The sequence below is a fragment of the Athene cunicularia genome (genome assembly GCF_003259725.1).
Source record: "Athene cunicularia isolate RWA chromosome 3 unlocalized genomic scaffold, athCun1 chr3_part1, whole genome shotgun sequence".
In the NCBI taxonomy this organism is placed as follows: Eukaryota; Metazoa; Chordata; class Aves; order Strigiformes; family Strigidae; genus Athene; species Athene cunicularia.
The window spans coordinates 2,760,860-2,786,742 of record NW_020799097.1 but is presented as its reverse complement, the minus strand read 5'-3'; the positions used below and the strand labels follow the sequence as shown (position 1 = coordinate 2,786,742).

Sequence of the window (25,883 nt, the reverse complement as noted above, 5' to 3'; positions counted from 1 at the left end):
CTCAGAACTAATAATAATTAAGCATTATTTTCTGCTCAGATAACACAGAAAATAAAGTCTGACTTTTATGCCAAGATGGGTTTGCATTAGCTTAAGGTAGATGAATTAATTCTCATTTACAAGGCTTCTCCACCAGCTAGCCAGAAAATATCAAGGTAATTAAAACCAATTTGTGAGGTTCTGTCCCATTGCACATTCACTGAGTTTTATCATTGCTGCAAATTACAGGTGCTTTTATGCCGTTGCAAAGGTGGGACATGAAGGAGACCTTGCTGCTTGCCTCCTTCCCCATCACTTCTCAGAAAAGCAAACTCCTTGTGAAGGCCAGAACACATTGTGCAGCGCACCTTGTTGCTGGAGAAGCAATGAAGGACGATGCGTTGCATGAAGGACCAGATCAGTCCCAGCTCAGGCTGGGATGTGGACCACTCAGGAACGCATTTAAAAGACCTCTAAGAGAGAAAAAAATAAATGCTATTTCTTTTTGATTTATCATTTAATCGGAAGGGATTCATTTTAGCTAATTACAAAGCCAAGGGGTTTCTGTAGACAGCATTTTATAGATAGCTCAGAAACAGTTCTCTTCAGCCAAACAGATTTTTCTCTGTTGCTTTTACCAACCAAACCCCAACATTTTCAATCCAGGTAAATAAGACTGATCAGTTATATGATGCTACATCTTCCAACACTGCCCAAAAGATTTGTTGCCCTTTTTCTAGTTTGAGGGTCTACTGAATATGTAGTCATGTCCCAGCAGCTTGACCTGTGGTTCCTGAAGATGCTCTTAGCTTGAGCCAGCTGCCATACAGAAGATACATTACTCCAGCTAATAATTAGCTATAAGATACATTAAACCAGAGCTATCCTCCCAACAGCTAAGCTAATACACAACTGAGTAAGCCAAGAGCTTTCTTAGGCTTTCATCTTTCCAAGGGGAGCAGCTGCTTCAGACGTCACATCTTGATTCTGCATGTGTCACGTCCCGCTCCAGCGAGGGGGACAAGTGACTCAGATTCGCAAATCCCCAATTGGAGCGGACAACAAGTCTCCAAGTTCAAGCATTTATTAACTACCTACAATGCACTAATTGAACACATGATAATTGGCTAAGTACAGAGCAAGCGGTGACAAGCAATACAATATGGTTTGCATTTCTTAATAGAAAAAGGAAAAGAGGGAGATAGAGGGAATGGGGGAGTACAGATCACCGGTCTGGGTTCCTGCGCTGCTCCTGCCGGCGAGGATTCCAGGAGGCAGCTATCTTCTTCGCTGGCATCCGTCGTCTTTGCTTCACTGCTCTCTCCAGACGGCCGGGGGCGGGGGCAGGGAAAGGGGCAGAGAGAGAGAGAGAGAGAGAGAGAGAGAGCCCTTTCTTCTCCCCTTTGATTTATACCCACTTTCCTTGGGTCCGACCCCTAGGTCAACCCACAGACCTACGTATCCCATGTACAGGGAGGGGTAAGGTGTTTCATGGGATGATGTCACTAGCATGATCAGGACAGCCCTCGTTAGCATATTGAGGGGTGTCAACTTTAATATGCATTTCGTGGATAATGAAGCAAAGTTCGTTCACCGGACACATGGCCTGTGAAATTTGCCCAGGTGCCCCAGGGCAGAGCCGTCCCATCTCCACAGGGCTCTCTCCCCCAGATACATCGGGCAGCCTTATCAGCTTTGGCCTCCACAGAAAGCACCCTGGGACTCATGGTTTTGTCTTGGGAGTGTTTGAGGCAAATCTTCAATCAGCCTCAACTTTTGCTTTCCCAGGCTGTTTGTCTTAGTTTTTCACAGGCCTGGTTGCTCGGCTCTCACAGCATGCGAGCTTAGCATAAACTGGGCCTGATGTTACACACTAGTTTGGAAAACCTGTGTTTTTCAAAGGATTATAGCCTCTTTTGTCTGTGTCCTGGCTCTCTCTTTTCATCTCTCCATCCTCTCCATCATTCCTCTGTCTCATTGTGGCATCTTATTTTGGCATCTGTGTCCACATCAGTGAGATGGAGTAGGTTGACCTGAGAGAGGATTACATGGGCCGGCAGCAAAAGAAGGATGAGACGGTAGTTCTTTTATTATGTTTTGAAAAAAATATTCTCTAGAGTAATCTAATTGCTGTTAAAGAGATAAATAACAAGAGATAATACTCAAAAAATATCATCTGTGCCTCATTCCTGGAAAGAACCATCTCAGGATTTTCAAGTTTATCAATTCCTTCAGGGAAGAAAGGTTTCCCCCTTAAGGCTGTCTCAGTCTCTATCCAGTCACGGTAGCTGTAAACAGAGAGTAAGACCTCATGGTTTGGCTTTTCTGCACAATCTTCTCCCCAGCTGACAATGCCAACTTGAAACCATCTCATGGTGTTCCAGTAGCTGCAAACCAGTGGTCCACCGCTGTCTACCTAAGGCGTAAGGAGGATGTTAGAGCAGGATCAGATCTCAGGTCTCTCACAGCAGCTGCATCCTACAGGCTGATGAGGAAAACAAAGTCTGTCTTGAGTTTGTGAGGATTTGGGGAAACAGGAATTTTGGGCACAAAATTTCACAGCTCAGCCCTGAGATCCCTGCAGGATAAATAGATACAGGAGGCAAGATGTGGAGACCAGTCACGAGTTCTGGCTCAGTGCAATGCTCTGTCCTCTCAGCCTTTTCCACATGCTCCAGTGGTCCCAGATATTCCAATCCTGTCACCAAGGCACAACATCCGAGAGTGAAAAGGGACATTCACTGTGACTGACCATCCGGTCCTTGACCTCTCTGTAAAACTTGTGCATGTAGGTGCTGGGTACCTGCCACTGTTAATTTTGGGATGAGCATTCAGAAACTGGACAAGAGATGAACGCTAATCCTGAGAAACCCTTCTTGCAGCTACGTAATTTTACAGAAAACATGCCTGCTACTGCAAGGACACCCCTCACTCACCCAGTGTGTGAAAGCCTTCGAACACATGTCACAGCCACCCTGCAAAGACGAGTGCCTTCCTGTTGGCTGCTGTAGCTTGAACACCAAGAGCACATCCAGTCCCCCATATGATCTCTGTGTGAGGTCTCCAAACACAGCCCGAGGGAAAAGAGAAACCAGCACAAAGTGCTCACAGCCAGGTACAGCACTTTTCTGACAGTTATGTGCATCTTCAGCGCTGTGCAGCTTCTGCTCTGGGTAAGTTTCCTTCCATGGTGGGTTTGAATCTTTTTTCCTACCCTCTATCTCCAGTACAGGTGGCAAATAAATTCAGCACAAATCCATTTCCCCAGACAGCCAGCTTTCCTGGGAAATGTTGTCCTTTCCTCTTTGCACACTAACTTTGAGAAACGTCTTTGTCATTAATGTATGAACCCCCCTCTGCCAGCAGCCATCCCGAGCTAACACACATTAATTAAAGAGTAAGGAAGAGGCTGTAATCCCCATGAAACTCATCAGCACCTGATAAATTTTATGGCTAAGTTCCTCCTCACTTCACTAGATGGAGGGCCCAGGGCATTAATAAGTTTATCTTTTTAATTATTTTTTTTTCCTATTTTTCTTTGTGGTTTAACATGCACACAGGAGGGAAAATGAAGATAAATACAGAGCGAATGTTGCTTCGGAATTCAGAGAATCATAGAATCACAGAATCACTTAGGTTGGAAAATCCCTTTAAGGTCATGGAGCCCAACTGTAAATTCAATACTGTTTGGGCTGCAGTGGTGTTTGTGTAGGTACATGTCTGCATCTCAGCCAGAGCTGCTGGACCATCTTCAGACTTGGGATCTACACATATTTCCCAACCCTGTTTCAGCCAAGAATTTGAATGAATCACACAAGTGACCTTGCAGTGACCTTGGATCCATGCGCTATCAGTGTCCTTGGCGGTGGCATCCTGCTTGAATGAATGAACATCTCCTAGGCTGAGGCACAATCAAATTACTGGGAATTTTACTGCTAATTCCCTCAGGGCAGGAACAGGCCAAACTTATTATCCTGGTAGGGAAAGGAAGGCGCTTCAAGCCTCCTACATAAAGATAATAAATGAAGTCGAGGGAGTGGGAGCTGTTCGCAAGGCAGTGACACAGCGACAGCTGACAATCCCTCACTGGTGATATGTCGGGATGCTTCGTGCCAGCTTTTCCCAGTACAGGAGAGTTTTAGCGCTGGTAGAGCCCCTGCACGCCGTTCCGTGCAGATGGGTTTCAGTGTCCAATTTGGAGGCTGTTCACACTTTGCAAAGAATCTTTCCCCCAGGGCGCTTAAATACCAGTTAATTACTGATACCTTGTGACTCTCCTTGGGGGGAAAAAAAGTCTGATCATATTTCATAGCTGAGAAAGCCACAGCAGAAAAGGGATGCAATTTGCATGAGGCAATGGCAGATCCAGGAATCCCTTTTTAAACTCTACATCATGTGATTTTTCCCTTTCAAATCGGATCTGCTTTTCCCTGTTTGCCTCTTTAACCATGTTAATTTTGTTCTCTGCCCGTTTGGCATGGAAAGGGAGAGCTGTCTGCAGGGCTTGGGGGACTGTCAGCTGTGGAAAGTGATTTAAAACCTGGGCAGAGAGGGAGTTCAGCAACACTGTGAAAACCCAGGCAACAGCTGCAAATCCATTTCTCTAATCCACAAACCCTGAGACCCAAATCCTGCTTCAGATCCCTTTCCACATGGGCTGAGCTGGTCTGCTTCATGGGTGCAACTTCTACTACGCTATTTCTCTTAACTCCAGCTAGTTAACTCGATGATTTTATCACAAAGTGGGCTAAGTCATCCTCTCCATGTGATAATCCCGCTCACATAATTATAGCGTTGGCCCAGATGTATCAGTAGCCTGGTTTTTATACGGGTGAAGATAGAGAAAATAAACTCAGTTCTTGGGCACTTCTGAATATCCCTGTATTGTCTTTAAGCTCTCAGAAATGTTGGCCCAAGGTTTGCCGTCCTTGTGTAGGAGGGGGTGTGGGAGGAGCAAGTTTTGAGGCTGGTACAATTATCTCAGCTCTGTGATGTTTCCAGTAGCACTAATTTAATGAATGCTCAGGTTAACAACTCTGAAGATCGAAGAACTTATTAAATGCTGCTTTCAGCTTTCAGTCTCTTGTCTCCTGGTGGTGAAATACTTCTGGTCAGCAACACACACCAGATACCTGTCCTGCTCTTCAGTCCGAGTGCCAAGTTTCTGGACAGAAAAAAAAAACCAACAAACCAACCAACCCACACCTAAAAATAGCATCTTTGCTTCTGTTGGATGCTTCTTGTCAGCTGGAGGATGAGCGAAAAGCGACTACATCAAACCAGATCTGGTGCTGAACTCAAGCCTTCCACAACTGCATGTTAATCCTCCCAATAGCAAGGGTGAGAGCAACCATAAAATCAAGTTCTGGCTTGTATAAAAACTGTCATTGACTAACAAGGTGGGTTTTTTTTTTTTTTTCACTGAAGTTGATCAAAAGTTTCATCTTTTTTCACCGTTGCAAAAGGCTTTTTGTAAACATCAGGAGCCTTTCTGCTGACTTCAGTGGGCTTTGGATCAAGGGTGTAATCTTCCTTTTGTATTTGTATTCATGTCTGCAACACGGTAATTGATCGGAACAAACACGTTCAGCCACATAAATCTTAGGTGGGAGAAGCGCTGGGGGAGGGAGAACAGCCCATCTGATACTCATTAGGTGGAGACACAATCCTTGTAAGTCACTGCTGGTTTCATTTTCATGTTGGTAAGCTCTGTGTAAATTGAAGAGAATCAGCACGTGAATAACAACACTTGCCATTTACAGCTGCCCTGGCTGCTGGAAGTAAAGGCATTTGCAGACAGATTTCTTCAGTTATTTCAGCGTGAACAAGCTATCTTCAGACAAAGGTGGAAGGAAGGAGGTTATGGCCATTTTTAGTGTGAAGATATGAAAAATGAACCACAGGGTAACACAGGGCAGCTGGGCTCTTTTCCCGGGATCCCTCTGAGATCTCAGGTGAGAGCCTTCAGCTACTCGTTCCCTCCATCCCCTTGATGGAAAATGCAAGAGCAAGACTGCCCAACTCCATCCACGCTGATGTCGGCAGGATCCATTAGTAATGATGGTGGCACAGACCTAAAGGCAGTTATAATGCATCTGGCCAAAGACCCATGTGGCCCAGACTCCTGTCTCTGACAGTCAGCTGTAGCAAGTGCTCAGGGAAAGGAGAATGAGAAACAGGGCAAGTATTTACAGAGTTGTATTTACATCACAGTGGTTAATAGCCTCAGAGAGATCTTCATCCAGGAAGTTATCTAATTGCTTTTTGAATCCATTTATCCCTTAGGATAAATACCCACAACATCCTGGTCGGTGACTTCCATAGTTTAATTATCTGTTGGATGAAAAAAACACTTCCTTCTCTTTGTTGTAAATCTGCTGCCCGATACGGCCATCTGTCACCCCTTCCTTCGTGTGTTTTGAATAGTAGTGACAAGAGGACAGCTCTTGACTGCCGTCTCCTTGTTGCTCATGACTTCAGAAATCTGTGTCGTATCCCTCCATGAGACATCTTTTACACACCTCAGAGTCCTGCTCTGCTATTCCCCTTTCCACCAGAAGCCATTCTGTGTCCCTGTTCATCTTTCCCATTCTACTCATCTCCTTTTCTAACACTACAACTTCTTCCTCAGGTGGGCTGGACAGGAATCCCACAGAGCGCACAAGACGTAGGCTCCCAAGATTAGTGCCCTGGCACAACATGCATTAGCTTTGCTACCTATTCCTTTCCTAATAATTCATAATGTTCCTGTTGCCTTTTTGACCTCCAAAGAACATCGTGCTGATGTTTTTGAAGGACTACACAGGTTACTCCAAGATCTTCTTACATGGTAATAGCTAATTGAGAGCCCATTACTGCATGTGTACAGCTGGAGTTGCTTCTCCCTACATTCATTACTTTTCCTTTATCAAGTGAACTGCGTCTGCAGTTTTAACCTCCAGTCACTCAGAATAATGAGATCCTCCTGCACCTCTGCACAGCCAGTTTTACTTTTGACCACTCTGAATAATACTGTGGCATCAGCCAACTTGGCTGGTTGGGCATTTGCCCTCCTTGAACATCACAATTCCTTGCGCAGATACCAAAACAATTACCCCTGAAAGCCCTTTCTCTGGTCAAATCCTTCCTCCATGCTGCCTCCCTTTCAAACTGAAGCCCTTCTACTTCATGACAGTTCAGTTTGTCCATGACATCTTTGGTGAGAAATCTCATTAAAAGAGTTTTGGAAATCTCAGTGCATTATACCAGCTGGATCACCCTCTGCCACATGCTTGTTGGCTCCTTCAAAGAATTTAAATCTGCCTGTGAGTCATGACTTTCCCTTAAAGCCGTGTTGACTCACGGTAATTGAAGAAGTGGCTCCTCTGAGTCATCACACCCATTCCCCAGCTCCGAGGGCAAGAACATGTTAGGGGTTTGTGTTCAGCTGGATCCAGAGATGTTCCGCTCCCTCCAGCTTCACTCACCCGGCACACAAAGCAACACTGGACCCCCCCTGCTGCAAACCAACAGCTGCAGCCTGAGGGACCAAAAGCTACAACCCAGAAGAAGCAACAAGGGACATGCAACATCATCAGCATCCCAGGTCCTTCCAATAGGAAGGAATGTTTTTCACAGATCGAAGAATTAAGCCACCACAGCCCGAATGTGTCTGTATCATAAAATGGTCAAATGATAAAAGTTCTATAAAACCATGGGACATGGGGAAAGTGTTCTAATTCTTCGGAGTTGCACATCAAAGCACACTTCAGAAGAAAATTTAAGAGAATGTAAATGCAGAAACGCCTTTCTACTGCTTTGTGCTGGGGCTTCCCAGGATACCTTCCTACTTAAACTGATCTGTCCCTTAGGGAAAAAAAAACCAACACCTCATCGTGTACAGTCATAGCTCAGTGATGGAGAATCCCCCACAAGGACAGAGAGTGGATCACTCTCTTCAATATTAAAGTAAGGTACAATAGCAAAGTAATTTTGCACAGTTAGTAATCACTTTGAACTTACATGTGGTTGGCTTTGACTCCTGGCTGCCTGGAGTCTGACAGGCAGAAAGGCCTCTGCCCTCATACAGAAACTCTCCATCCCTACAGATGGCAATCAGACCACCATCTGCCCAGTCCCTTCAGGTATTTTGAACAGTCCGAGGGGTTGACCACCCTTCCCTGGTTTGTGACCTTTTCCTTGCATCTGTGACAATTTACCTATATGGACCCAATTTTAATTTGCAAACTTTTTCTTCAAAAATTTCTATTTCCCAGGTCTTCATCTGCCGTTTTGGAGCCATGTTAGCAGCAGTAAAAGAACGCAAGATCTTGTGAGAGGATGGAAGAGCTTTTGTCACTTCTGCACTGGTTTATCACTCAGGCGCAGAAGAAGTGAGGGTGTGAGGGGTGAGTTCAGCTCTGGCCTGATTGCCTCTCCTTGGTGTTCCCAGTGCAAGGGTCAGAATCCCATTACAGTCACGTTACTGGCACTGGGGCATGGATGGGGCAGTGGGATAGCAGGGGGATATCGTGGGATATCTAAAATAGCTCTGGAGACTTAGATGTAGGCAACCGTCCTGCCTTGAAGCCCTGTGTCTCCCTGTCAGCTAGACAACTTGGACTTGCTTTTAGTTAATGGGGAGCAGTAAGTACTCGTACAGGGATTTATCTCATTTTAAAACAGACAGTTAAAACAACAGACGCATGGAAATCATCCTTGATGGAAAGATGATTCAGTAGATGCAGATGGCAATAGAAAAGACATTTGTATCTGGCCAGATAAATCCTACCCAGGGTTGTAAAACCACTATGACTACAGCTGTGAGGAGTGAGAGCCCTGAGCATCCCAGATGCTGTAAGGGACATTTGCCCTTTCCAAAATGCTAACAGTATGTGTGGGCAGGACATATTACAGGTGAAGGAAAGAGATCTTTCTCTGCCTTTTTTCACAGAACTAAAGAAATTAAAGCCCAGAGCCTTAGATCCTAACATCATTTAAATTATTTATCAGAGATGTCCAAGATCACAGCCTGCTACAATCAGTGGAAGGGGGTGGACACCTTCAACCCATGACTCAGAGCAGCCCTACACCAGGGGACGGTGTAGGGCACAGTGAAGCTGAGCTGGGACCATCTCACTGCTTGTTTGTGGCCACACAATGATTCCTTCCCCTGAAAGTCAGGCCAGGGACTGAGCCCCCCTTCATCTGCTCCTGACCTGAACTGTACATGAACTGTGACTTCCAGCTGAACACACTCTGTCCTAATCACCACATGGCAGAGCTACCCCCACAGACCTCCTTTGCAGAAACTCTCTGAAATATAATTGGGCCATTTACTGAATTTTGTCTGGATAGGCAAGCGACTGAAGAGGCATTTGCTTTGTGAGTCCCTTATACTCTAATTATTGTTCAAGTTACCATTGCATCAGAGCCTGACAAAAGATGCTTAAGAAAGCAAGGAATTAGACATCAATTGTGGTTCATGGGGTCACGGAAGAAATGTAGCACGCAAAAAAATAACACATAGGCCATGTCTAGTGTCTGTTCTTTAGCACTTGTACCCCATGAACATCCATTAATGCTAATGTTTATGACTAATAGAACTATAAGTCAATTACAGATCCCGTTAGTGTTAATTCACAGTCAATCTATATATTTGTCTGCAGAACCACTAGGGAATTGGTATACAATAGATTTTTCTTTTTAAGTGAATAGATTTTTTTTATTTTTTTTTTAAAGTACAAATACTCAGGAGCTCTGCTATTCAATCTTCTTGAGTTATTATAGGAATATGGTCAGTAATCCACAAATTAGTCATGTCTGGTACTAGTATGATGTCAGCTGGTGAAATCTCTGAGCCTTTCTATTCATGTCCTGTTGCCACATGGTGGTATTAAGGCAGTGGTCAGTAGGAAAAACCTTCTACATTAGGCGTTGGTGAATATACCTGTGTGTCTTTAGTTACTCCTAAAACAGCTAACACACAAATGGCACAGAGTGAAAAGACTGAGGCTGGTAACCCTTTGGATCCAGATGGGGGTCGTGTGGACTTACAACCTTGGGTCTAGATGTAACTTGCCCATTTTAGTCTGGCTCTGGACACAACAAAACGTATCCTGATTCTCAGCAAATCTCAGGAAATGTTACCATAACGCATTTATCTATTTCATGTCCAGATCATGCACCTGTGCAGCGCGTGGCTTCCAGGTTTACTGTGACCCCATCTACACCAGCAAGCTCAGTGTCTCCAGGACTTGTTCCTTGACCTGGGATCTCTGCCTTGTCTGTGCTGCTGCTTCTTCCCGGCCTCTAAACTGGGGTGCCAGGATCCAAAGTGATGCTGCCCCATCCCTGGAAACATTCAAGGTCAGGTTGGACGGGGCTCTGAGCAACCTGACCCAGTTGAAGATGTCCCTGCTCATTGCAGGGGGGTTGGACTAGATTGCCTTTAAAGGTCCCTTCCAACCCAAACTGTAGGGCAACAAAACTGGTGAAGGGTCTGGAGCACATGTTGTACAAGGAATGGCTGAGAGAACTGGGGTTGTTTAGTCTGGAGAAGAGGAGGCTGAGGGGAGACCTCATCGTCCTCTACAACTACCTGAAAGGAGGCTGCAGAGAACTGTGTATGAGTCTCTTTAACCAAGTAGTAAGCAATAGGACAAGAGGTAATGGACTCAAATTGCACCAGGAAAGGTATAGAGTAGATATTAGGAAGCATTTCTTTACAGAACAGGTTGTTGGGCGTTGGAAGGGGCTGCCCAGGGAGATGGTGGAGTCCCCATCCCTGAGGGGTTTAAGAGCAGGATCGACACAGCGCTGAGGGATCTGGTGTAGTTGGGAACTGTCAGTGTGAGGTCAATGGTTGGACTGGATGATCTTCAAGGTCTTTTCCAACCTAGACAATTCTGTGAAAGTCATAGAAACATTCTGCAATTCTGTGATTCTATTGTGGGTGGCTCCTGACCCATGCAAAAGCTTGAGCTGTGTCTGGAAAGCATCCAGGAGACGGCTGGTTGGCACACACAAAAACCGTGCCCAGGGCTGCTCCAACTCCTTGACAGCGCTGACTTTGTAAAGGGTTTAGGTTTTCTGAAATATGACCTCACTCTCATTTGACACAAACCCCATCTTTACAGACAAGCATAGCTCAATAGATTGCGGTCTACAGCGTGCCTCGCTATCTGCCCAGGGCAGATGATGTGGGTGTCCAGTTGTCCATGCTGCAGAGCAAGCAGAGCTGCAGACCTGGCCTCCCAGTTCATTACCAGGCAGCCTACTACAGGCAAGCCACCAGATTTCTGAACCAGCCTAGCATGTGCCTTACCAGATGTCAATCAGCAGTTCCCCAAACAAAATCCATCAGCAAACTGCTTCCCCTCCAGCCAATTCGCAAATTCTTATGAACAGTCGTGCCACCTGTTTCCCTCCTGAAGAGCTCCACTAGTCTAGGGTATGGTTTGGTCTTGCTCTCGTTATTTCAGCTGGTGAGACATTCCTGCCTGGTCAAGCTTCCACTAAAGGTGGGCAGGTGTGGGGTTATGAGCATTATCACACGTGCAGTTGTTGTGTACTTCCTCTGCCTGGAAAGCTCACATTTCTAGTTCATTTCTCAGAAGACTCTAACATTATTGTAGATCAAAATAGCACCCTCATCAGCTTTCTGAATACAGGAGATTCATTTTTCTGGGTACAAGTGTTCTTGCTGTTTCACCAGCATAATTCAGCCACAGAACTTAAGGCTGGGCTGGGAAGGGCGTTCTTTAATCACGTTAATGTTATCTTGTGGCAGTTTTCTTTTTAAAATTTTTGATTTAATTTAATGGAGGTGAAAGTCACTAGATAAATGGTTCCAGAGACAGATGCTCTCTGGCTAATCAAAAAATGATCTTGCGAAGCAAATTTCCCCTCTGCTGCTCAGCTACAGGCCCAGCTCACAACAGCTTTGCAGTCCACGGTCCCTGTACCTGCTGCCTTTGCCTAAAAGGGGAGGGGATGTCTCTCTGTCCTGGGTGTTGTTTTAGTTCCCTCGATGAATGTTTCCTACAGGATGAAGCTGTGCTTACCTATCTTCCCATCTGCCCCCCTGCAAACACAAGCACACATCTAGGGAAACCCTTGCCCCGTGGAGGATGGAGACCTTAGTCCTGAAGCAGAGTCTGCAGGAGAGCCTAGTGCTTACCAGGCTCTCGGAGGAGGGGTTGGACATTGGATGCAGTGAAAGAAAAGGTGTTTTTTGGCTTTCATTTTGTTTGACATCAGGACAGCAATCCTGCGGGTGGAGAGGTTCTGAAGGTACAAGTTCTGAGGAAGGTTTTCCCACATTTGGGGGTGTCAGCTCTCTCCCTTTTGCAGTCCCTGATGTCAAATACGGCTCAAACGCTTTATAATTTAGCTTGAAAGGTTCATCACCTTGTATCACTAACTCACTGCGATAGGATGTGACTAGTTCTGGCACCCACAGACCAACCTGCCAAAGGACATGTGGATTGGAGCCAAGACCTCACCTGAGAAAGGTTTCTAATACCCAAATTAAACACTTCTGGATTAAATTTCCCTCCAAATTATTTTGCTTTGACCCTCCTGGACAAACTTTCCTGCCTCCTTTCAGCGTTTAACATGGTGATAGGGCGGCACTGCCTGGCCCAGGGCTGAGGGGACACCAGGCAGGAGGAGGACACAGGCCATGCTGTGCTGAGCCCTCTCTGAAGGGACATGAGACCTGTCCCCCATCACTCCCACCACTGCACAGGTTGGCTACAGCACACACTGGGTTTTTAAAATGCTATGAGGTAACAGTCCAAAATCCTGGGACAGAGCCATCCAAACTGTGGATGGGAACTTGTTGGAAATCACCCTTTTCCCTTGCCCTCCTTTCAGCTCGAAGTTTCCCTTGCAGAGCTCCTGTCTCTCTCACTGCAGGGAGGGAATCAGGGCTGGGGGGTGGGAGCATGAAGAGAGGCCCATCTGCTCGACAAGGTGTTTCGTCTCCAGCACCATCACTGCTTTCCAGCCCCAAGAGTCCGGCACCCACACTGCCCAGGTCAACATGCCTTTGCAGGCACTTCCTTGGCCCCTGGGCATCCCGCCCTGGCCTTCTGCAGAGAAGTTTTAGCAACCCCAGGAGGCCATGGGAAGGCTTGATGTTCATTCCTGAAGCAAAGGCACATCTCCTGCAATGTGTCTGTGTCCCCATAGGCAGCATGGCCATCTGGGAGCCTGTTTACCTGGCAGGGACCTCCTTCTTCCTCCAGGTCAGCACACATCATGTTCTCCTCTACCTGCAGGATCTGCTCCAAGCACTGCTCCCTGCTGATGGGCTTCATCCGCGCTTTCTGCAGCACCAGGGATGTTGACACCCCTGCTGTTAAGCAGCAAACGAGAAGAGAATGATTAACAAAACCTGCAGACTCGTAAGGGTGAAACTGCTGCCATAGAATAGCCCTTGGGACTGCTCTCAGCTGGATTTGTAAAGCATCTCTAGGGCAAGAGGGTCTCAGGGTGCAACTGTAAGCTCTTAGGAGCTTACAGGGGCTGTCCAAGTGTTAGCAAAGATAAGTTTTTGCTGTTGCCTTTATGTCAGACTAGGAGGTGTGTAAATATCTAGAAAAGGGGGAGGTGTTAATCTGTAAAGCCAAAATTCTGGGCAGTGGAGGCTTGCTAAATAGGATTTTAAAAGATCACTTATTTTTGTAGATGATCTCTGGGATGTAGTAAAGCTGCAAGATCCCCAAGGGAATGACTTATCCTGCTGGTCCTGGTGATGATCTGAGATGAGACATACTGCACACCTTGGGTTACTCACTCCCAGTTCTGGGGGACTTAGTCTGAGGGAATCTTCTTGGGGTCCTGTGTGAGCCCTGTGGAGGTAAGTCCACTGAGCTTTCCCCAGAACAGGTGACCTCGTTCTCCCCATGCTCTTCTGGGGGGCTGTGAGGCCATGCTTCACCCTGGGGACCAGCTGTATCTCTCACAAAGTGGCCCTCAGGATGGCAGTACGCAAAGGAAATAACGGCTTTGTTCTTCCCTTGAGATGGGAAAACAGAAATTACAGTGGACACCAGCAGGTGGCAAAAAGTCTGAAAATAGACAGGGCTACTTGGAAAACCCACTCATTTCACCCATATTTCTCTTTAAAGTGAACTGGAGTCTGAAGGATAAAACTGACTTTTGGAGGATGATGCTGCTGGAGAGGAGACCTACAGATTTTTCAGAAACTCACTCCTTCTTACATATTTCATTGACCTAAATCCTCCCAGCACCATTGTGAAGGTGGGACTCAAAGGTAAGATCTAAAAGATAGGAAGATGTCAGGTCCCTTTCCCAGCTGAGTTCCATGGCCTGCTCCATGGAAACATCCAGAGATTAAAAATGCTTTGATGTAGGCACCTCCAAAGAGGTGGCTTCACTTGTTGAGGTCTAATTGACTGCAGCTGAATGGGAACCAGGCTAGTGCTGCCTGAGGTGCCAGTTCAGAGATGTCCACCTACAAAAGGCTGGTAGAGATGAGAAATGGTATGGCCCGTATCACACCATCGCATGTCTCTCTCGCCAAACTCGGCTTCTGGTTTTCTTCTGAAATATCTCCCAGACAGAAGGGGTGTGTGCCAGGGCTGAGCGCGCTGACCTCCCGCGAGGTGTATTTGGAGAGCAGAAACAATGTCAACTGAGCCCACACAACAGCATGAGACCGATCTCCGGAGCCACACCACGCATTTTGCAAAGAGACTAGCTAAAGATAAATCCTGCCAAGCTGCAGAGTGACTCTGCAGCAGCCCTCTGCCTGTCTGTTTCTAAGAGCGTGTTACCTTGGTGAAATGGGAGAGTTTCGCAACTCTAACACAGCTTTGTGTTGTGTATTACTGTTACATGAGGCAAATGAAGCCTAAGAAGGAAAATGCAGGGTTTCAGAGAGGAGACAGTAACCCTGCGGAGCAGAAGAGCAAGGATTAAATGGGACGTTCCCTTTAGGAAGGACTGCTAAAGCCCCAAGGCACCACCCTGCCCACTCTGTCCCAATTACCGCTTTCCAATAATGACACAGCTCATTAGCCATTTAGTGACATTTGTTCAGGATACACACTTTGGGCCACAATCAGTTCTGGAGCTACTTTCATTAGGGCTTAAACGAGAGCAATTAGCAATAGCAATCTGCTGTTGTAAATGAGTGAAGAAGAGGGGTGGCCAGTACCATTGAATCAATCTGGTTTGTGGAGGCATTAAGCCAAAGACAACCCTAGACCTGCATGTCCCTGATTTCAGACTGCTTTTAGACTCAGCCTAACTTGCCCACCAGGGTGGAGCTTGTCATACTTTGGATGCCACAAAATGCATCTAAAGTAAGGTTGAGTTCCTGCAGGGCAAAGATGGGTCTAAGGTTTCAGCTTGAACATACATGCTCAGAGTACCAGGGACTTTGCTCTGGGGGTCAGTTGGTAACTGGTTCTTGCAGAGAGCTGGAGGCTGTGAGGGTCTGGAGGTGTTTAACAGGGAGGTAGGGAGTGGAATTTAGTGTGGGTAACCCCTCCTGGGGGAGAACATCTACTTTATATGGATAAAAACCCAGCCTCCATTAGCAAATACATCTCCCGACAGCATCTCACCTGCGTGTGTGGTTCCCCACCCAGCAACCCAGCAGTGCTGCCACGTGTTGACGTCTTGTATGAAGGGCAAGCAGATGGGGATCTTCTGACTGCTGAACTCGATGGGAGAGCTGAGCAGGGCCAGAGCAATGTCGTTATCCATGCTCATTCTGTCAAAGTTTTCATGGATGATCAAGCTCTCCAGCTTATGTTCTTCCAGCGGGAGGCTGAGGTCAGTTCCCCCCACTACGACAGTGAGAGCTGGTGGCCTGAGAAAGAAAACAAAAGCAGTGTAGACATGAAAGCTTTGTGTTATAAAAGTTGGTGCCTCTTCCCCCTGAGCAGGGTAGAGTGGTGCTCAGCAAATTAGAGGCAGGTTAGCTATAAATATTGCAGAAATCTACCTTCACTTCTAGGCAAAGCTAATTTTCAGGGGAGAGAGGTATAGAGGTAGAACATGAATGCAACCAAGTTATAAATAGCCCAGTTGCTAACGAACAGACGGGGTGGGCTGGATGTTTGGGATCACCGTGCCCTGGGTTGGCTGCTCAGGACCGTGCTGCCTCCAGCCAGCTGCTCCAGGTTGTGATGCCACAGGTCATTTGTCACCAAGCAGTCTCGGCTCTCGGACCTGCTGAATTCTGGAGGGGGTTCACAGAGGGCTTGACTCTGCCCCTGGGCACTGCATGGGGTTGATCTATCCAGAAAACCATGAGATAAAGGTAATTTGGGGGTTAGTGTAAGCTGGAATGGAATACACCTCTGTTTAGATGTACCGGAAGTGCATGGGACCATCAGAACAGCATTGATGCAAGGCTGCTCATATCATCCTTCCAAATATTCCCCTTCTGCATGTCCTGGTTATGCAGATTTCTGCACATTTCTGTTGTAACACTGATCAAAAATGGGCCTGTTTTCCCCAAATGAGACACTTCTATTGTTCAGGGCTCTCTTTCTGGCTCAGGCACATATATGTTGCACTAGACCTCAGGGACAGACGTGTCCTACACCCACAAGGAGTGATGTTATCAACTCCATAGTGCCTGGGCTGTCCTTGCTTCCCTCAAGTATCACAGAATCATCTAGGTTGGAAAGGACCTTGAAGATCATACAGTCCAACCATTCACCTCACCCTGACTGTTCCCAACTCCCCCAGACCCCTCAGCGCTGGCTCAGCCCGACTCTTCAACCCCTCCAGGGATCCCGGGGACTCCCCCCTGCCCTGGGCAGCCCATTCCAACGGCCAACAGCCCCTTCTGCACAGAAATCCTTCCTCAGAGCCAGCCTGACCCTGCCCTGGGCAGCTTGAGGCCATTCCCTCGGGGCCTGGCGCTGGCTCCTTGGCTCCAGAGACTCATCCCCCCTCTCTGCCCCCTCCTGGCAGGGAGTTGCAGAGGGCCAGGAGCTCTCCCCTCAGCCTCCTCTGCTCCAGACTGAACCCCCCCAGTTCCCCCAGCCGCTCCCCAGCAGACCTGTGCTCCAGACCCTGCCCCAGCTCCGTTGCCCTTCTCTGGACACACTCAAGAAATTCAATGTCCTTAAAGTACTTACAGCAATTCTGCAAAGCAGTGGGCTGCAGTTAAGATCCACAATGCGCTGATCATGGTGCCTCCGCAGATATGTCTCCCGTTGCTCTGGATGCTCACGTGCCAGGGGAACTCTCCTCTCCAGGCATATCTCCCCTCTGCAATCCTCTTGCCAGTCTTTAGAAAGGACTCATAAGATGGTCGGAGGCCGCAATCTGGGGACAAAATGAGACACAGTGCTCAGGTATAGCAGTGCTGCTGCTACCTGTGCTGCTGAACTAGAGGAGCAGGACATCAGCTAAAGCACTGGTCTGTAATTATCCGTGGTACTTGATCTCTACCAAAGCCCCTGGCATTAAGTAGCCTCCCCAAACCTGCACTCTGCCAAGCAGTGCCCAGGCAGTTTGGGGGCTAGCAGGGCCACAGGCCATTTCCCCCAGGCAGGCTGGATAAAATCCGTTTAGGGAGTATGAGTGGAAGAGTTCAGCATCGCCGTATGTACAAGGAATAAGGCCAGGCTTAATTCATTTACCAATACGTGCATATTCTGTGAGGCCACTAGCAGTTCTGTTCTGCTGGTCGTTCCCGAACTGAAAAAGTTGAGAAAAACTCGCATCGGTGCTGATGATCAGAGAAGTTAAACAGAGGAGAGTAAGGATCCACATTTCAACCCCAGTCTTGGACCAACATGCTCTTCGACAACATTCAGAGGAGCGGGATTTCTGCAGACACCTCAGATAGTTTCCCCTTCCGATGCTCTCGCCAGAGGCAACACGTCTCTGCCAGGCAACCAGGAGGTGACCTCACACAGCTCACCTGGTTCTGTGACGTCAGCTGGATGCTCTCCCTCCTAAAGCCATGGGCGTGATTTCCAGGAGGCCTGGGATTTCTTTGGCTATGGTAGGGAAAGGGCAGCAGTAAAATTCCTGTCTGTAGCCTGGACTGACTTCCACAGGGTATTGCAATAGACTTTAGGAGTTGGGTGCTGCAGCCTTTTGGATCTTGAACCGTGTTCTCTCTGAAGACCTTAGGTGCTGGTCCTGCATCCGCTTTCATCTTCAACTCTGAGAAGTGCTGAAGCCTATCAAACTCTGAATTAATTTTCTCTTCATATAGACCATGTCTACGTTCCCAGAAGAGAGAGGCAGCTCTGTGGTAGGGTAAATTTCAAACAGTCCCAAATCAAAAGTATAGTATCAAAGATGTTGAGGCAGACACTTCCTTCTTCCCTGCGGGCAAGGGTGGCTTACAAGACCAAATCCAGCTTCAAAAACTAATCCATGAGGCTGAATCATTAGCGTTTCACCTTTACTGATTATATCCCTGATACTCTTTGTACCTTCAGAAGCAACTGCAAGGGCTCAAGGCCAAAATTCTCCCCTACAGTAACTCCATAATTAATTATGTGGCAGCACAATATTTCGGTGTGGGCCAGTTTTAGTATCAGTGGACCCATCAATGCTGATTTTTAAACTGACTTGTTATTTCCATCAGGACAGCACTTAAAAAAAACCTCAGCCAGGTTCAGACCTGAGCCCGGCTATATTAAGTGTGGTGCTTTTTCCAAAGACTTTTTAACTTGTTCCAAAACAATAACTATAGCGTGGAGTAGGAGGGGAGGAAGGGAAAGGACAGAAGGGAACCAAGCAACATTTTATGAGCACCCGAATGATTCAGTGTATAAAGTGTTTTGCCTTGTACATTGGAGCAAATTAGGAGTTATCCCACTGAAGTCTGAATTAACGCAGAGGTTGAAAATGCATGGGATGAAAGTAAGAATTTTGTTTTCCTCTCTTCTTTGCTTTTATGTCACCTAGTGCCTAGGAAATTAGACAAAAGTGCTGGTTTCCTTGACAGTGAGCACTAGAACAATTCAGTGTCACAACACCTTACGGACAGGCGATCAGTTACCACAGCAACTGGAAATTCCGAATGTGCCAAATGTGATGTGGGCAACAGCTTGGGGCACCTCCAGAAAAAGTCTAACATGGCAAGCCTGCCAGAGGGAGCATTTTTCCTCTGGTTTTTGAGACTGGAATGAACTCGGTATCAGCTGAGGAGCAAGGGAAGATGGGGAGCTGACTTCTCTGACACGCGTTTGCTGCCTGTCTTTGGATAAAGCAGGGGGTTTACAAACCTGAAGCCTGACTATATGATGCACATTTTCAGTCATTCCAAAGCTTGGAACAAGATCCCATCTGCTGGGTAGTTACAGGGGATGCTGAGGGAGCTGTTTTGGGCCATTCTGAGCCTAAAACCTGAGCTGGTGAGCAGGAGACAGTAAATACGGAGAGGAGTGAAATGAGCTTCCCAAAAGGAAAAGCTGCGGATGTGCGTCTCTGGGTCCCCACCCAGAGATCTCAGAAATGGCTTCGTGTGCTCTGCTGCCCAGATGGACACAGCTGCAAGAGGACACACCGATGACACATGTTCTTTGAACTGACTGATGAAGACAGCCTCCAAAATAGGGAACACACAGGAGGCTCAAGCCCACACCTCCCACCACGCTGGGCAGTATTGCAAGCAGCAAGGTGGATGGGAGGGACAAACCCAGCCCCGTCCCTCCTCCTGAAGCTGTTTGTCCTAGGATACTCCATAGCGTCTGTATAACCCAAAGGACCCCATGTCCATATACAATAACCCCCGCACCCCCTATGTCCTTTGGCTGTAGCGTTTAGTCTCCACTCTGAGAACCCCGGCAATAAAATGAACATTTATTTTGCCTCTTTTCTGGCCGTCCCTGCTCTTCTGACTGTACACACACTGGGGCAGAGACTGCCTGACGTGAGGTTTGCACAGCACCTGCCACAATGAGCTCTGGTCTTTGTGGGGGTTCCACAAGGTACCGAAGTACAAATAATTAATCACAGGCATAATCATGTTACAGTGCAACCAGTAAGAACTCTACTCCTCTGTACTGTCATGCACAATAATATCGATTTAAAAGCCCTCGTGTTTAATTAGCAGGCTGCAGCCTTTTATAATATTTGATACTTTTTTTAGATCTACCCAGATACATACTTAGAGTCATGGAACGCATCACAAACAACATTTTTCTTTTCTTTTTTTTTTTTTTTTAATTTATTGTAATGCAGATAACTAAATTGATTTCTTTTTGTGTTTGTACACTTTGTGGAACTGTCAGAAAGAAGTATCACATTACAATTTTTAGTTTTTCTCACTAAAATTGTTTCAGAAAATAGGCACTACAGGTGATATTACACATTACTGTGGAAGTGGAATTGTGAGAGAATTACTGATCTTACAAATTCACCATTCTCAAAGACATCAAATTACAGGGTTGTGATAGTTAAAATGAGCCCAACCATGTCTCCAGAAGTCAAAGCTCTCATAACACGAGCAAATTCATTAACCCAAGAAAATAAACATGTCTGAAGGCATTAGCTATGCAAAGCAGTTAGCAGGTGCAACCACCTCCTAATTCATCCTTTTAACAGCATTTCAAGCCAAGCCTTTTAGAAATTTATTTTCTCTCCAGATTATAAGATTGCAAGGAAACCCGTGAGCTGCAAAGAGCATTTGCCAACAGGCACAATTTCTGTTTCTACTTTGGCTTTAAATATCGGTGAACGGGAAACTGCTAAAATTATGGAAAGCCACCCCAAGAGCTTCCCAGATCTTTATGCACTGATGCTGCAGACGCACTCTAACACCTATCAGGGTTGTCGGTCTTTTTTTTCAAACTCCCTAAAACAAAGTGCAGGTGGTGGAGTAAGTGCAGGCTATTTCTTTATCCCAATAGGGCAGGAAAGCCCCGTTCCCCCGAGGCCGCAGTATCCACCAGGGTTCTTGCTGAGGTACTGCTGATGGTAATCTTCGGCGTAATAAAACTCTGGAGCCTCCCGGATTTCTGTTGTGATGGGACCAAAACCGCCCTCCGTCAATACCTGTCAAGAAACACGATGGAAAGCCATTAGCGGTTTGCTGGCTTCTCCGCTGATGAATGATTTTAAGGTTTTCTCTCAGCAGGAGCCACAGACATCTCTCAGCATTTGGACCACACACCCCCCGAAAGCCGTTTATCCTTGCTCCCATTTTGCTAGGAGACACTGCAGGCACCAACGTAGGCGTTGGTGGGAGGAGGCAGTGTGCCCTCCTGTTCTAATGGCTCATTTGCTTAATTTGCCATGGGTACACATTCGTTCTCTCCTCTTTATTAACCACGTCAAGCAGGGATGTGGTGTCATCGATGAAAGTGGAAAATAACAGTGAAAGGCAGCAGAGCACACTTTGCAATGTCCAAGAACTTCCCCAGGCAGGTGCCTCTGGTCTGAAATGTGCTACCCACCCCAAATGTCCTTACGCCAAGAAGAATTTCTGGGTGAAATTTTAGCCCCACTGATGTCATTGAGAAGTAAGAGCGTTGGGGCTCTTTTTACAGAGTCACTGCAAACCCATTCTTCAAAAAGAACGGTTCCATCATGACCAGCAAGGTAGTTTTAAGGCAAATTATGTCTCATTTCTGAAAGTTCTGACAATACGCGGACCAGGAGCAATAATCGCTTTGCAGGAGGAGGAGAAGGAATGTGGGTGGGGATTTTAAATGAGACTTTAATTTCTTTCTGATATCCCCTAACTGAATTTGAAACTCCTGACAGCTTTCTGACAAAGGGAATTTCTTTTTAACATGAATTGCCATGACAGTTCTCCTACTGAAATTTCCTTTTGTAAGGAAAGTGGTAAGCACCAACATTTTGGAGGCAATTCTTATCTCAGTGGGGACATAACTTGTGCTCACTCAAGTCTACAATAACCTAATAAACACTTTAATAAGTGTCAGGCTACTGCTGCAAAGTACAGTTGTAAAATACTGGACACAGATAGAATTGCACTGCCATCAGTCAGACCTGACGGTACGATCAACTGTAAGAATGAAGGCTCAGTATTTAAGATGATCAGGTAAATATGTGTCTTCTTGTCATACTAAAAAATAAAAGGAAATCATCACACAGAATCACAAAAAATGGAGCTGGTGAGACCTGTTGTGAGGCATCAAGTCCAACTTCTTATCATGATACGATGAATTATAGCTGCCTTACTCCCAGCAAACATTTGTTTAACTGTTTCTGAGAGATTTTCGGAGATGAAGAGCCTCCAGTTTCTTCGAGGAGGCCACTCTGATATTTACCACCCTGTTAGAGAGTTTCTCCTAAAGCTCAGCCCAGTTCAGCCCACTATTTCCATTTAAACCCACTATTGTGGTTGTGATTATCATGGATGTGGAGAAGAATTAATTCCCTTCCTCTTTGCAATAGTCTTCTACATACTGGTGGCTGGGCAGAGAGAAAGATGACGTGTAATGGAAATAATGCTTCCTCGCAGCATTACCTAACAAATAATAGGTGATTATTTGGGACCAAAAAGTCTTCAAATTTCCTACAACAGGGTTTCCTAGATCCTGCCTCAGCACAGCTAAGTACTGGCCACAGTCTGACATCAGTTGCTGGCCTTTGTAGAGCATTAGTCTGAGATATCCTGGTAATTTCACGGTTTGGAGGATACATTTTGCTGTATTCAGTTTTCAGTCAGGAATAAAGTAATAAGAAGGACACAAAATCCGTGACTGACCTGCCTGGGGAGCCCCTGGGTTCCCAACCCTACCTCTGAATTCTCAGTGCAGGTTAGGTTGATGTCAACTAGTTAATTCAGTGTATTTGAACACAGCAGGGTAACAAGCTCAGTTTCACAGGAATCCGTTCTTATTTCACCATGTGAAATCACCAAAGACTGTCCTTCATCTTTGGGACAGGCTTTGTCCCAAGGGAATCAGGTTATTTCCCTGTCAGATGTGATGCGAAGAAAATAAAAAAAAACGTGAGGGCATGTATCACAACACGTTGGGAACAACTAACACAAAGAGGTGTCGACTGCTTTCAGAAAGCAGTATTTCACTTACTTTCTAACCCTCCTAGCAAAGAAAAGCACTTTTAAAATTATCTTCACTCCAGAAAGATGGCACAAACTGTCATCATGGGCATTAGTCATTTACGTGCTGCCGTAAATGCATGTAAAATTGGCTGCTGCTCCCCTTGACTGAGTCATGAGGATGCTGCTGGAGGGGTAGATATTTTTCTACTGTGCAAAACAGTATTCGTTACAGATTTTTACCTGGGACTTTTCCATCACTGGCCTAATTTTGTCAGTTAGAAAATCCATTCTGTTCAATAGCATACCACAAGAGGGCATAAACACCATTTATCCCTTTCAGCATTACTAACAGGCCATTAAAACACCGCACGCTGAATAAAGCAGAAGCCCAAGACAACTCATTATATTGCACTTTGGTCATTAGCAAAAGATACCAGCACTGTTGTCAGAAGCAGCGGGAACCCCAGGCTTCGACACTCTGCCAAACACTACCTTGAATGTTTTGATTTTAAACGGGAAAATATTTTCCTCGCACTGACTGTGTCAATGCAAAGATAAAAACATCACTGGGAAAGATGATGAAGTTCATGATGTGCTGGCTCCGGCAGGTGTAAATCAGCCCACTCTTGATTGATTTCCTGCTGCCAAGGCACATATAATTTGATGATAATCCTGTTCTAAGCAGACTTTTTAGTCCTCGCTGTCTCAAAATTCCTGAGCCATCTGACGTGACCTCCCATTATCATGCTGCAGCCAAAAGGGCTACTGCAGCCTTTGCATGCAGAAATGGGAAGGACCAAATTGAGTGTAGTTAACCCTTGGGATATTTTATTCACTGCAGGGAAGTTTTAAAGTACTGGTGGATCTTTTTTCCCCAAAAATACTCTGCTGGAATTCAAAGAGAATTAATTCATGAATTCATTCAAGGGATTTTTGTTGGCTTTTGTCATAGGAGAGATCACACTAGGAGATCAAAAAGATTCTTTAAGTGATTATAATCCAGCCCAAAAAACCTGGCAGGTTCTACTGGTGAGAGGCCAAACCAAGCCAGAACCCAAACCTCACCCAGCTGTAGAGGACAGAGGGGACATGGCCAGCTCGGTACATCAGGGTAAGTGCTGGAGGACCATGCTGGAGCCAGCGCAGGGAACCTCAGCACTACTACTTTTTTTTAAACAACCTGTACTTCCAGCACGTAAAGGATTTTGTTTCCTAATTCCTAATTTATTAGAGCCTGAGAAAGCTTTTTCCTGTTGTTTGCTTTAAACTGCTTGCCTGATCACGTCATTACATCCTCTGCTGCAAAAAATAATTCCTTATTCACTCTCTCCATAGTGATCCCAATTTTACACCTCTGCCTTAATCCTGCTCATTCATTTCTTCGGGAGCTTCACAGGCTTTGAGTCCCCACTTCATAACTCAGGTCAGCCTTCTCACCCTTTTCTGCATCTTTTCTAGTTCTATTTTACTGCTGCATTGAGATGGGGTGACTGGAATTGCACTCTATTCAAGATCACCACGGATTTATTCAGTTACATTTTCTCTTTTATTCTCCATTTCTTTACCAGCAATTCTTAGCATTCCACTTGCCTTTCTGACCTCTGCTGAGCACTGAGCAGACGTTTTCAAAGAACCATCTGCAATGACGCCAGGACCTCTTTCGCGGGCTAATTTAAACCCTATCATTGTGTCTGCACTTGACTTTTATCGACGTGGAATTTCAGCAGCTATTTTATTGCCCAGACATTTGATATTGTCAGATTCTTCTGCAACTTTTTGCAGTCATGTCTACTTTTGCTTACCTGGAATAACTCTATACCATCAGCAGATTTTGGCACATCACTATTGTCTGTCTCCCTTTCCCAGCTCTTTCAGAAGTACATTGCACTGCACAGGTTCCCAAGGCGGGTAATTGGTAACCTCCGTTCACTGCAAAAACTGCCCAGTCATTTGTATCTATTATTTCTTATCTATAACCACTTATTCATTCGGAAGAGAAAACTTTCCTCTTATTCCACAGCACCTGGCTCCCTTTTATGCACCCGCTCTCTTCACAAAACTGTATTATGTGTGCAAGACATGAGTTTCCTCTGCTAAAGTTACATGAACAGTTCTCTGAAACGCTGTCTACTAACTTCTGATAAGCAATCTGCAGCATAAACCACCAGAGCTAACCTGTCTATATTCCTTCTGGCTCATCTTGGAGAGACCTTAAGCACAGAAGCAGCCCACTTTTCATTCCTCCAGTACCAGGGTCAATTTAAATCACGGCTTACCTGTGACACCAGCCTGCAAGAAATTTCCAATTTCTTTTTATACCTGAGGCCAACCACCACCTGGATGCACTGACCCGCCAAATCATTTCAGTGATTCTAAACCTCTTTTGCTGCAGCTTGAACTTGTGACCGCTCCTCAAAATTATAACCACAATCTGGTGTGGGAAACCCCCAAATTCCTCAGCTGTGAACACAGTCATGAGGAATTACATAGCTGTCTGCTATTACTTTCATCAAGTCCTTCAGGGACAGCTCAAGCTTTGCAGTTGCTTTGTCTCCAGAACTGATTCCTAAAATGCTCAGCTAGCGTAAGGAAAATATATTAGTGAATTGGTGAGCTGGAACAATTATTTTTGGATGCAGATTTGCATCTGTTATGCAGCACATACTGACAAGAAGCAATTTTCCTGCTGGTGGCACCAAGACTGGAGGTGTGCACCGAGGCACTGCCTAGAGCACTTGCAACCACAGATACTGGGCTGTAGTTTTGGGCCCCTCGCTACAAGAAGGCCATTGAATTTCTTGAGTGTGTCCAGAGAAGGGCAACGGAGCTGGTGCAGGGTCTGGAGCACAGGTCTGCTGGGGAGCGGCTGGGGGAACTGGGGGGGTTCAGTCTGGAGCAGAGGAGGCTGAGGGGAGACCTCCTGGCCTTC

General features: G+C 46.1%; 2 protein-coding genes across 2 annotated transcripts in view; both read right to left on the bottom strand.

Annotated features, from left to right (window-relative positions):
• Positions 1-1,826: 1,826 nt before the first annotated feature.
• On the bottom strand, positions 1,827-17,730 carry PRSS55 (serine protease 55). The gene is made up of 5 exons (XM_026845492.1): positions 17,676-17,730; positions 17,091-17,280; positions 15,561-15,808; positions 13,185-13,321; positions 1,827-2,395 (listed from the first exon to the last, which is right to left on the bottom strand). The coding sequence occupies exons 1-5, from the start codon at positions 17,728-17,730 to the stop codon at positions 2,093-2,095; spliced, it is 933 nt and encodes a 310-aa protein (XP_026701293.1). The 3' UTR covers positions 1,827-2,092.
• A 3,037-nt stretch (positions 17,731-20,767) lies between these two features.
• The window catches only part of MSRA (methionine sulfoxide reductase A), a 126,995-nt gene continuing 121,879 nt past the window's right edge, over positions 20,768-25,883 (bottom strand). Inside the window, exon 6 of the mRNA XM_026846390.1 lies at positions 20,768-20,973. Within this exon, the coding sequence (XP_026702191.1) occupies positions 20,809-20,973 (165 nt within the window). The 3' untranslated portion in view covers positions 20,768-20,808. The remainder of the gene's footprint in view (positions 20,974-25,883) is intronic.

Coding starts and splice junctions, on each gene's coding strand:
- PRSS55 (XM_026845492.1), bottom strand. CDS start 17,730: ATGTGGATCCTTACTCTCCTCTGTTTAACTTCTCTGATCATCAGCACC. Junction 15,809..17,090: donor CACTGCTTTGCAGAATTGCT/GTAAGTACTTTA, acceptor TTTCTTTCTCAG/GCCACCAGCTCTCACTGTCG. Junction 13,322..15,560: donor GTGGGGAACCACACACGCAG/GTGAGATGCTGT, acceptor GCTGCTTAACAG/CAGGGGTGTCAACATCCCTG.